This window comes from Triticum aestivum, chromosome 3D, assembly GCF_018294505.1.
Source record: "Triticum aestivum cultivar Chinese Spring chromosome 3D, IWGSC CS RefSeq v2.1, whole genome shotgun sequence".
Classification (NCBI taxonomy): Eukaryota; Viridiplantae; Streptophyta; class Magnoliopsida; order Poales; family Poaceae; genus Triticum; species Triticum aestivum.
The window spans coordinates 416,725,925-416,737,872 of NC_057802.1; the positions used below are offsets into that span (position 1 = coordinate 416,725,925).

Below are 11,948 nucleotides of genomic sequence, written 5' to 3' on the forward strand. Positions count from 1 at the left end.
AGGCGGAACCTTGGCGGAACCAATCTAGGGCTCCGGCAGAGCTGCTCTGCCGGGGACACTTCCCTCCGGTAGGGGGAAATCATCGCCATCGTCATCACCAACGCTCCTCTCATCGGGAGAGGGCAATCTCCATCAACATCTTCACCAGCACCATCTCCTCTCAAACCCTAGTTCATCTCTTGTATCCAATTCTTGTCTCATAGTCTGGGATTGGTACCTGTAGGTTGCTAGTAGTGTTGATTACTCCTTGTAGTTGATGCTAGTTGGTTTATTTGGTGGAAGATCATATGTTCAGATCCTATATGCATATTAATACTCCTCTGATTATGAACATGAATATGCTTTGTGAGTAGTTACGTTTGTTCCTGAGGACATGAGAGAAGTCTTGCTATTAGTAGTCATGTGAATTTGGTATTCGTTCGATATTTTGATGAGATGTATGTTGTCTCTCCTCTAGTGGTGTTATGTGAACATCGACTACATGACACTTCACCATTATTTGGGCCTAGAGGAAGGCATTGGGAAGTAATAAGTAGATGATGGGTTGCTAGAGTGACAGAAGTTTAAACCCTAGTTTATGCGTTGCTTCGTAAGGGGCTGATTTGGATCCACATGTTTCATGCTATGGTTAGGTTTACCTTAATACTTCTTTTGTAGTTGCGGATGCTTGCAATAGGGGTTAATCATAAGTGGGATGCTTGTCCAAGTAAGGACAGCACCCAAGCACCGGTCCACCCACATATCAAATTATCAAAGTACCGAACGCGAATCATATGAACGTGATGAAAACTAGCTTGACGATAATTCCCATGTGTCCTCGGGAGCGCTTTTCTCTATATAAGAGTTTGTCCAGGCTTGTCATTTGCTACAAAAAGGATTGAGCCACCTTGCTGCACTTAATTTACTTTTGTACTTGTTGCTCATTACAAATTATCTTATCAGAAAACTATCCGTTACCTGTTATTTCAGTGCTTGCAGAGAATACCTTGCTGAAAACCGCTTATCATTTCCTTCTGCTCCACGTTGGGTTCGACACTCTTACTTATCGAAAGGACTACGATAGATCCCCTATACTTGTGGGTCATCACCCGGCACGGCTCTACCTGGGCTAAACGTGCCATGCACAACACCGTGCATGTCCGCGTGACAAGCCCACACACAGCTCCTATAGTAAATGGGACAGGCCACATATTATTCATCCTATTGGGTTGTTTTGGAGTGAGGCATTTTGGCTCCCAGGATCATCTGCACCTGCGCTGAATAAAAAATACTAGAAAAGATTTAAAAATCCTTTTTTTTGGCATGGTAGATAATTTGATGTGTGATATCCGCTTCAAATTTTAAATCATTTGGACATCTGAGTAGCTCTCGGCAAAAAAGACAAATTTAGGGTCTGTTAAATAGTGTACTGTTCATATACTGTTCTGGCCCAATTTGTCTTTTTTGCTGAGAGCTACTCAAATGTCCAAATGCTCTGAAATTCGGAGCGCACCTTACGCACCAAATTATCTACCTTGCACAAAAAAATTGGAATTTTTTGAATTTTTATGAATTGTTTCTTTAGTGGGTGCAGATGAGCCCGGGCTTAGAATTGGATATTCGGTTGTTTTGGGCCTATATTCAGCCGAGCTTTGCTACACCTACGAAAAATAGTTACGAAAATTAATGTAAGGTAAGGAATTAATTGGCAGCTTTTGATTAGAGGGGAGGAGGGCCCACCCTGAAACTCCAGGGGGAGATTGATGAGAGCAAGACACGTATGTACGTAAGTCAATTTTCGTAGGCGTAGGATTTTCAATATTCAGACTATTAGGATATGCGAACCAACATGTGGCTGGGATGGTAGGTGGACAGTGGTATCTCCAGCACACCACGGTTCAAGTCCTGATACTCGCATTTATCCTAAATTTATTTCAGGATTTCCGGCGATACACTTTCAGTAGGGTAGGGTCTGCGTGTGTGCGTTCATAGTGGTATAGTGGTGAGTATATGCGCGTTTATATGAGCGTTTGCGTCTATACTGTGTTTAAAAAAGACTATTAGGATATACAAAAATAATAACGGGTCGTGTTGTGCCAGCATGCGGGCCTGGCCTGCAACCCAGGCACGGCTCAAGGCGTACCGCGTGTCGGCATAGCCCACAACCATGATAGACCAAGCCCGTGACGGGTCAAGCACACGGCCCAAGACACAGCTGGACTGCTTTGCTTTGGGTACGACGGAATAGTGCTACCATCTACGTGAGTTGCAATGCTATCAGTGCAATATTTGAACTATCAATTCACAACATTTTAGTACATTCAAATTCAAAGGTGGCTAGTATTAGCTAATTCAAAAACTAGTACTATTCACAGCACAATTTGTCTTTTGTCTTCAATTGTGGACTGAACTTTGTTTTTTGTGATAGATAAATGTTGTCTCTCAAGAACCTCCAAGAGATCTTTTATTTGGTGTAGAGTATGAGAGGGAACCTTTCTCAAATCTAGGATGGTGTTTTATGTGTTGATGAAGGGGTATTTATAGCTAGAGGGAAATTAGTAGTTTTAGTGCAGAAAATTGACAGTTGGACAGTCCGGCAGAAAACTGCTCAGACAATCTGGTCAGACTAAGGCATAGCCTAGTAGTGGAAAGGGGTTGATGCCTTCCCCACTCACCCATGTTGAAGGCATGATACTTGCAATTTGGGTTTGTTGCACCAATTATACTGTAGAGGCCAAAAAAAATCTAGACGTTGACAGTTCGGCTAACTAAGGACTCATTTAAATATGGGACTTGGTTAGGCTTTTTAGCATTGGACCTTAGGTAGGAATGAAATGTTGTGATGATTCTAAGAAATTTACATCTCCCCACTTGAACCTTCTATGTAATGTTGTACAACTAACAACCAAAGACCTAGAAAGAGCTCGAAGTGTTTTCCTTCCGTTGTAGGGGATTGTGGATATCCTGGACACATCAACATCTTTTCTCTTGTGACCTACTCTACCTTTTTTTTGTTATAGACATCAACCCTCTTGACCTTGTGCAATCTGCTCATGTGCTTGTTTTCGTATTCTTTCAACAGTTCTAAGACTTCTATGCAAAAGGTTAGCAACAAACACTTTGTCCTTTTTCTCAATTTCTTTATCCTTGGTCAGTGCTTTCAAAGCAATATAAGCAGCAAATATGTCCTCATTTGGCAGGTTTCTTCTTGTTTAATGCTCAGCACCCGCAAAGTTGCAAAAAGAAGCAAAAGGAATATGTTTCTCTACTGTAAATTTTTTACTCCAACAATATTGTTGCAATAATGAAAATAATGCAAAAGTGCAAATAATTGAAAATTGTTGGAGTAAATGCAATTTTCATGTTCTAAATATTGAAAATTTGTTTGTTTCCTGAATTTTACTGAATTTACAGTTTACAGTTTGTTTACACTGTCAAGTTTCAGTTTCGGTAGGAGTACAGTGTCAAGTTTCAGTTTTTCAGAATAAGGAGTACAACATTTATGTTCAGTTTCAGTTTGTTTCCGGTCAAGTTTAAAATTTACACTGTCAAGTTTAAGCATGTAAACTGAAAGTTTGTTTAACATTGTTTAAACACTAACTAAATTTATCATGATTCATACATTGACTAAATTTGTTTCAGCAAGTTTCACATGATTCATACTTGCAGGTTTCAGTATACAGCAAGCTTCACAACCTGAATTTTAAGTTCAGCAAGGTTCAAAACTACTCCAAGTATACAGTAGTTTGTCTCAATTTAAAGTTTCAATTATACAGCAAGTTTGTCTCAATATTGTTTCGGTTTCAAGTACTCCAAGTATACAGCAATATTGTTGTATACTCCAAGTATACAGCAAGTTAAAAACCTGGAGTAACACATGATCCAAGTATACAGCAAGTTTCAGTTTCAATTTTAAAACTGAATTTGGTCTCAATATTGTTTCTGTTTCAGTTTGCTGTGGAGTAAAGTTACATTGGACATTGTACCTGCTGCTTCCTCTTGTGGATCATCCTCCTCTACTCGATCATTCACTTCCTCTTGTGGATTATCCTCCTCTACTGGAGCTTCAGGTACATCATCCTCCTCTTGTGGAGGACTAAAGTTCAAATCGGGCACCATCATCCTCCTCTTGCCGGCAAACTGAATGTACAACAATCTGACTTGTGGTGGAGGTGCAGGTGCAGGACGCAAAAACTGTAGGCGCTGCCCAATCGCTGGAAGTGCAGGTGCCCACTGATCTGGAGAAGGAGCGCGGCCTGGGCCTGGAGGGCGAGCACTCAGGCGCTGGATCACGAGCACAGCCTCAGGCGCCTGGAGCACAAGCACGGGCTGAGGAGAAGATGGAGCGCGCTGGAGGAGGAGCTGCAACGAAGATGGAGCGCTCTGGAGGTGGAGCTGCGGGTGTCACTGCAAAACTGACTTTGTGTACAAAAGTGTGTCTCCTCACGTCACTTATTTCATTAGGGGGGGGAGTATCACACAGATACAGATAAGATGACTTATCACGATTTACTACAGCAAGAATCGACCGTAGTGAGAGTTAAATCATGGTGCAGCCACAGTTTACAGAAGAATGGTTCATGATGCTGAGCACATACAAATTTCGCAACAGGATGCAACTAGTTACAGGTGCTTTTCTCGATCTAGTAATTCGACTGATTACAATATACAACAGCTAGGCCCCCCGGGGGAGTATATAACCCAGCATGACAGCCTTTGAATGACTGACATAATTGTTAAGGCATTGGTGCACATTTGCATTACCTAAGGGCGCACAGTTCATTCATTAGACCCTTGGATCCTGAAAGTTGATTGGTATTTGTGCCATTTGTGGCTGATGCTTCCTGACCTGTGAGAGATGATGCATAAGAATGTAGCCCATGCCAAAACAGTGCTTATATGAGGAATGATCATATGTCAGTACCTTCACACCAGCCATTGATAATAAGTTGTGAGAAGCAACATAAACATGATCTGAGTTGTCAATCCTTTTCTCTACAAAATAGATGACTTCAGATACACCTGACTGCAACAAAGACCAGCACAATGGTTAGAACTGAATAGATTATCTTCCTTTTATGCGAGCACAGGTAGAAGTTACTTCCACATAAAAATAGTGTGAGTAGTTGTTAACATGAGAACTGCTGACTGAAACGTCACACCAGTAAATCATTGTCAAATGTAGAGTCTTTGCACGAATTAGAGTTATAGATTTTAAATGGCAACGTTTGTAGTGAACCAGAATGGTTCGATTAAAAAGGGCAGCCCAGTGCACGTAGCCCCCGCTTGCGCAGGGTCCGACCACTTACGGCCCGACCAGAATGGTTAGATTAAACGTGAAAAATATTATGTAGTACAAACTTAGGTGCACATTTATAGAATGCGTGTTTAGAAATATAGATAAACTTGTAACAAAGAAAATGTGAGGTTTGAATGCATTTCATCAACGTTTGGGTGAAATTCTAACTCCAAAATGAACAAAATCCATGTTCATTTACATTAGGTACTAACCTGGATGATAATCTTAGCACACTCATTACAGGGGAACATAGTGACGTATAACTTCTGCAGTAGAAGGGGAACAATAAGGCATTTGTTGATGACTAATTAAAGAATGGAGAGGGAGAACGGAAATAGCAAACCTGTCCAGCCGCTGAAGCATGGTTTGTATTTAAAATAGCATTAACTTCAGCATGAACAACATAACTGCCAACAAGTAAAAGAGGGTTAGATTTGAACATCTAGCTGCTATAAGAAACTATTTTGTGGAGGACAATGCATCATACCATAGCATTTAGCAAATGCATAGAGATCATAATTTCATAACAATGTTAGAATTGCTACAATATCTCACAGAAATATTAGACAACAGAACTCTTTTCTGTTTATAACAATGTAAATCAGGCAATAAAACTTACATTCTCCAAAAAAAACTGGATGACAACATAGTGAAGTGGCAAGATATGAAGGGTTGACAGTTTTGCAAGTGGCGAGCTAGACAATTGCTAACTAGCAGTGCAGCTATATTGCTTGTAAGATCAATTATTACTTACACAAAACTAAGGTAACAAGAGTTTCTTTCAATATATAGCACAAAACAGAAAAGGTTATCTGGCGGGTTTTCTGAAAAAACACCCACTTTATCAGTAAATTCGAATTTTATTAAGTTTCAATTCATTTCTGCTAATTAGATGTGATTACATGCACTTTTTTTTGCGACAAATGTGCTTATATGCGTTATGTCCCAAAACAGAAAGCAACAACCATTTTACTGAAGAAAATCGTAACTTACGGATATTTTGTCTCCAATGGATCCCCTCTTGCAGATTTCTGCAGTAGAAAAGTAATAGAGAGAAATTAATATGTGAAATAATCGAATTCCAGCAAACGTGTCAAAAAGTATTTAATTGAATAAAATGAACACCACATGAGAAACTCAATTTTACACTAGCATCAATAGAGCTAATTCACTAGTTCTTATTAGTGAATGGCCCTCAACTTACAACCCTTCTAATTAAAGCTTCAGAGATAATTACCTTTGCCCAAGGAAGCTTATCATCTGAACAGCCTCTTGGGAATCCATTGTAACCTATACCTGTTGGTGAAAACAGTTGAATTATATTATCGAAAGATGACAAGCTATGGCACTTGGCCTATCACAACTATCATTATACTTTGTGTATCACTACTGCAGCCATCAGTTAAAGAATTTGGACAAATCAAGTTACATATCATAAAGCAGCATAGGCTCCATCCTCACCTAGGATAATGCCCTCTTGGCTAACCAAGCATGCGCCAACCTGCATAAAATGGATTTTAGGTACAAAAATCAGAATGTTTGACTAACAAAAGTGACAAATGAAAAATGCTACATGAGTTGCTATTTGCTGCCTTATGTTAAGATTTATATTTATGTCACATTCACTGAATAAATGATGTCACAACAAACTTCTTTCAATACAGTCAACAGAACTGCCACAGATCCCTGATGTTTGCTGCTTTGTATGAAAAGCTAAAGCGCTATTATAGTTTTAATTTTGAAAGGTTGATCAACTATTCATAGTCCACCTAGAATGCAGTCGGCCCAAGTTGCACAGCCGCCGTTGCAGTCTTGATCAAGCCTTCCCTCCCCCCACCCCTAACACACACACACACACACCAACACATGTGCCCTTGCAAGCACACAACCTAAGCAGATCCCAGTTCTAACCCCTAACTCCCGAGGCGGCGCCACCTCACGACCCTAACCACTCCGGTTATGTCTCCTCTTTCAGCTCCACTACCACATCACCGTCGCTTCCAGCTTGCAGTTCACCAGCATGAGTTTGGCGTCAATTGTGTTTTGGAAGGAAAAACATAAGCCACTTGCCTAATGGCAGTTGAATTATTCACTGCAATGGCTAAAGACAGCTGGTCAGCCACATTCGGACATGGCTTTACCATTATCTCACGCAGCAGCAGACTACCAGTTTCACTGAGGAATTTCAATGAACAGATTGAGCGCAAACACAAATTTAGGATACTTTGACGGGCATAAACAGACATGCACTTCACCTGCCGGTTAGGATCCTTTGAACGCTCGGCTGAAAGGAACGCAATCGCCATGAAGTAGTCGTCCCATGAGATGAACCTGCAACAAGAACCCAAAAAAGGGGGGGCACAAATCCTCCCAAGCTTAGCAAGAGCGGCAACCAAGATACGCGAGGCGGCGAGGGGCGGTGAAAGAGGGTCCGGCAAAGGGGACTAACCCTTCCCTCTTGGTGGTTTTGAAGGGGTCCTGCGCTGGCGGATGCCTGGCGGCGCAGCCGTTGACGGGGAGTGGCTCGGTGCACGGCGGGGGCGGGGGCGGGCTCTGGGGCTTGGAATTGGTTGCCGAGTAGGAGTACAGGAGCGCGGCCGCGGCGGCTACGGCGCCTGCGGCGACCGAGATGGACGCTATGGCGAGATCCCTCGTCGAGGCCATCGCTCGACGGCCAGATCCGGGGCGGAGCTCGCTACCTACGGAACGCGGGAATTTTTTTGGGGGCGCGCTTCCCTTCCTTCCCTCTTCTGTTGACTTTTCGCGCGTCGATATTTGGAATCGCCTGCCAGTCATTTTTTATGGGCTAATATTTGGTCTTGTCGGCCTGGAATTGATGATAATTCTGTATCCAAGATGGTGGGCCCTAGGGGCATCGCGACAAATTTCCGGGCCGGCCCATTAGTGTTTCAAGTCCTGATTCCTGATTTTGGGAAGGTTCTTTTTCCGGTTTTAGGAAGGTTCTAGAAGGTCTTCTAAAAAAAGGAAGGTTCTAGAAGTTTTTTTTACTTTCTTATCAGTTTTTTTATTTTTGGTTTTTATTTTCTAAATTTATTTCCTGTTCGTTTTTAAATTTTTTATATTTCCTTTCTTCTTTTCTTTCAAAAATCATGTTTTAAAAAAATGTTCATTTTTTATAAAAAACGTAAACTTGTACATAATATAAATTGTTCACATTTAAAAATGGTCATAATATTTTTAAGATTTTTCGCCTTTTTAAAAAATGTTTGGGGTTCTAAATTTTGTTTATCAGTGTTCTTTTAATATGTTCAAACAACTGCAAACCAAAAGAACCCGCATAGAAAATCAGGAACACTCCCTGTTGAACGAGACACTGAGATGGGTCGCCCCACTAAGCGTTGCATGTGGGATTGGTTTGCCTTTTGTTGATATAAACTACACATAGGAGGGTTATCTCCAAGGGGCAGTCTAAATCGCTCCAATTGTCTGTTTGTGCAAGCTCTCGTCTGTATTTGGGCGCAAAATCATCTCTATCGACTTTCTTTAGGGCCATTTTTGGGGGACTTGTGGGTGCCTTGCAAAATAATTTGCCCCTACCCGGCTTATTCTCGCACCGCTGTCTAAAATTTTATTTTAGAAGCCTATTAATTAAAAAAAGTCTCCTAAAGAAAGACATGCCTATAGTTGGTTTTTACCATAATGAGTCTTAGTGCTTGTGTTACTTGCTAAGTGAATAGCTATAAGAACATGTAAGACCATGGTATGATAGCATGTTCATTTAGGCTCCTTCCTATACACCACACTTATTGAGGGATTCTCGGGATAAGAATATCGACCATGAATATACAACTTTGGCCAATTACCAAAAACACTTCCTCCGATTGGATCCTGCTATGTTCATCATAACCACTACACTCAAGTTATCTTTTTTGTTCTTGCAAATCTTTCAGTTGCATCCCCTGAAATTTAATGTTTGTCTTTTATGAGTACTTTAGTTATCTCCCTGATACTTTTTTTTACAAAGTACCTTAGTTTCTACATCTCAAATATTTTTTATTTTAGCTCTAGAGAGGCTAGGGAAAGTACACAATGAAGTGCAAGGATAGTTGTGTAAGTGGCATACGAAACTTAGGCGAATGGAGGATCGACACTCATAATTCTGCTATATTCGCATTGGAAAATGCTACAATAACTCCCTATAGTTGGGGATTATCAGTCGCCAATTAAAAAAAATAGGATTTTTTGCCATGTCAGACCGGCAATCTAAGCCTCCATGATGCTTTAATGTTTGTTTTTTTAGAAGTTCACAACCCCTTTATAAGCATTTCATATGCATGGCCGGAGAAGAATTATTGGCTAGTTATTGTATTATATGTTGTTAAGTAGTACCCAAACCCCGTTTATTTTACAGGAACTACACTTAGCATTTTTTTTCACTTTATCCTCGTGACACAATAAGTTGATAAAGATATATTGGATTCTTGAGTCAGCCGCCACTATTGCTGAAGAGTCATTTTGTTGTGAACGAGTGCGTGCTAGAGGTAACTTGTTCTTGCTTAGTAGTGGTACATATGTTGCCCATAGTCTCCCTAAAAATATCTTGGGCATACTTGAGTTTTGTTTTCTTGGAGGCCATAGTTGCAACATATGTTTGTGCAGTATTCTCTGTCAAATAGTGAATTGAGGTATGAACAGTTTCTTATATTTTATTGCTAAGTGAGAGTTTGTTCTTTCGGTTGATGACCCTCGTGGATGGTGGCTTTGTTCGGGTTTGTCTTCATCGATACAACCTTTGACGACTCTACATATATTACTCGGAGTTATAACAACCAAGAAGTTGCAGCAGTTCTTGTGCCATTTTCATATTGAAAACTTCACCAGTATGTGTTGCAGAGAATAATTTTTCATCGTGTTATCTTGCGCTTGCAATAGTAGTTGGCATATTTATGTTGTAGTATCTTTCACAATGTAGTTATAAAAATGGATTTCAATACTAACTTCATTACATCAATCCACATTCAACCAAGTACTAGGGGATTATGGATGAGCGTTGCTTCACGTGAGACAAAAAGATGTCTGAATTTTATAGGTGAAGGATACACGCCTTTGATTACACTCTTGTGCAACATCGCAGTCATCCGTCAGTTACACTTTCGTGCAACATCGCAGTCATCCATCGGCTCATTGTATCCAATTTCTTCATGCGCATTGGTCAGGGATGGGAGATAACGTCATAAAATTCCTTTCAAACCCAGAAGTTATCCAGGAGTGGAAAATATCTCTACTCCTAAAGGGGGACTTGGTAGTTTGGCCTCACTCCCACCAACCCCTCGGCAAACCCTATATTACGCCCGCGAGCCTCACACAGACGACCTTTCGCTGAAGCGCGGCCAAGTTGGGCTGACCCATTTGACGCGTCCATTAACTCAATCTAATCGGCACTTTCCTAAAACAATTTCATGCATTAACTTATTCAAATCAAATCTTAACAAAATCTCAACTAAATCTAAAATTGTCTTGATTTCCACTACTCTTGCCAAGTTGGTCGATCCATATGACCCATGCGTGCGTTTTTATTTTTTGTTTTTTTGATTTCCTTTTTTCTGATATAATTGTTCTATGACCAAATAAAATGAAAAATAAAAATGATTTCCCCCTCCACCTTCCACATTTGATTTTTCCTCCTTCGGTATATTTTTTCAACTAAATCGTTCAACTTTAGACTCTATCCTCTCATCCACTCAAATGGAGCAAATCTCTCGCGATGGAAAGAATCCATAAGCAATCCTCTCTTTACTAAAATCTGATGCAATATTATTAAATTGATTGGCTCTTTATGAGTGTCATGAGCAAATGCAGTAAATCTCTCCAGAGAGAAGGAATCCGGCCGCAATCCCCTCTTTCCAAAAATCGAGATGCGATCTGATTAGATTGATTGACTCTCAGTGCCGCATGGAGACATATTCTGAGCCATAAGTTCCTAATAAACCAGCTGTGAAATAAAGTCCTGAAATCATCTCCACGCAATGTAAGAGGGCTTGCCATCTCCTTCATGTTCACATCCCCTCTTTCCAATCGTTCGGGACTGTACTGATGGCACGCCCAATGCTCCCCCGCCAATTTTTCTCTTTTCCCTCGTCAGCTGCACCCATCAAGATTTTTCGTTATGAACTGAGGTGGCGACGGGCTAGGAGCCTAGGCCAGCCCACAAAACAGGTGGTATTAGTTTATCCACACCCAACTCCTTCTCTCCCTCTTTCTCTCCTCAAAGAACGGACGCATGCACGACCCCGACCCCCGCGGCGCCCTAGGGTTAGCCCGCCGCCCACCCTCTGTGATTGTTACCATAGCAGCGGCTGCGGGAGAGATTCCTCCCGCGACATCGTGGCGTCCCCTCATTGTCTCCCGCTGGACCGCGCCAATACAGATTCTCTGTGAGACCACACTGCATCACCGACTACCCATTTTTTATGCATGGCAGCGGCCTGCCTACGCAACACAACCTCTCACCGACGCCCTCGACGGCCTACCATGCGTCCCATGGGTCCTTCTCCCGCCACACAACCTCCCATTTTCTTCCATTGGAAGACAGATGGCTCGGTGCAGCTGGAGTCATACAAGTTTGTGTGACGCCCCCGATTCAATCGTACACTAATCATGCACGCAAATGTGTACGATCAAGATCAGGGACTCACGGGAAGATATCACA

General features: G+C 41.5%; 1 protein-coding gene across 1 annotated transcript; it reads right to left on the minus strand.

The window, feature by feature from the left end:
- Window positions 1–4,503: 4,503 nt before the first annotated feature.
- Window positions 4,504–8,058, minus strand: LOC123079275 (deoxycytidylate deaminase). Its single transcript, XM_044502009.1, has 9 exons — window positions 7,728–8,058; window positions 7,534–7,609; window positions 6,740–6,779; window positions 6,516–6,574; window positions 6,272–6,309; window positions 5,622–5,685; window positions 5,491–5,544; window positions 4,904–5,005; window positions 4,504–4,828 (listed from the first exon to the last, which is right to left on the minus strand). The coding sequence occupies exons 1-9, from the start codon at window positions 7,940–7,942 to the stop codon at window positions 4,766–4,768; spliced, it is 711 nt and encodes a 236-aa protein (XP_044357944.1). The 5' UTR covers window positions 7,943–8,058; the 3' UTR covers window positions 4,504–4,765.
- Between the last annotated feature and the right edge of the window lie 3,890 nt (window positions 8,059–11,948).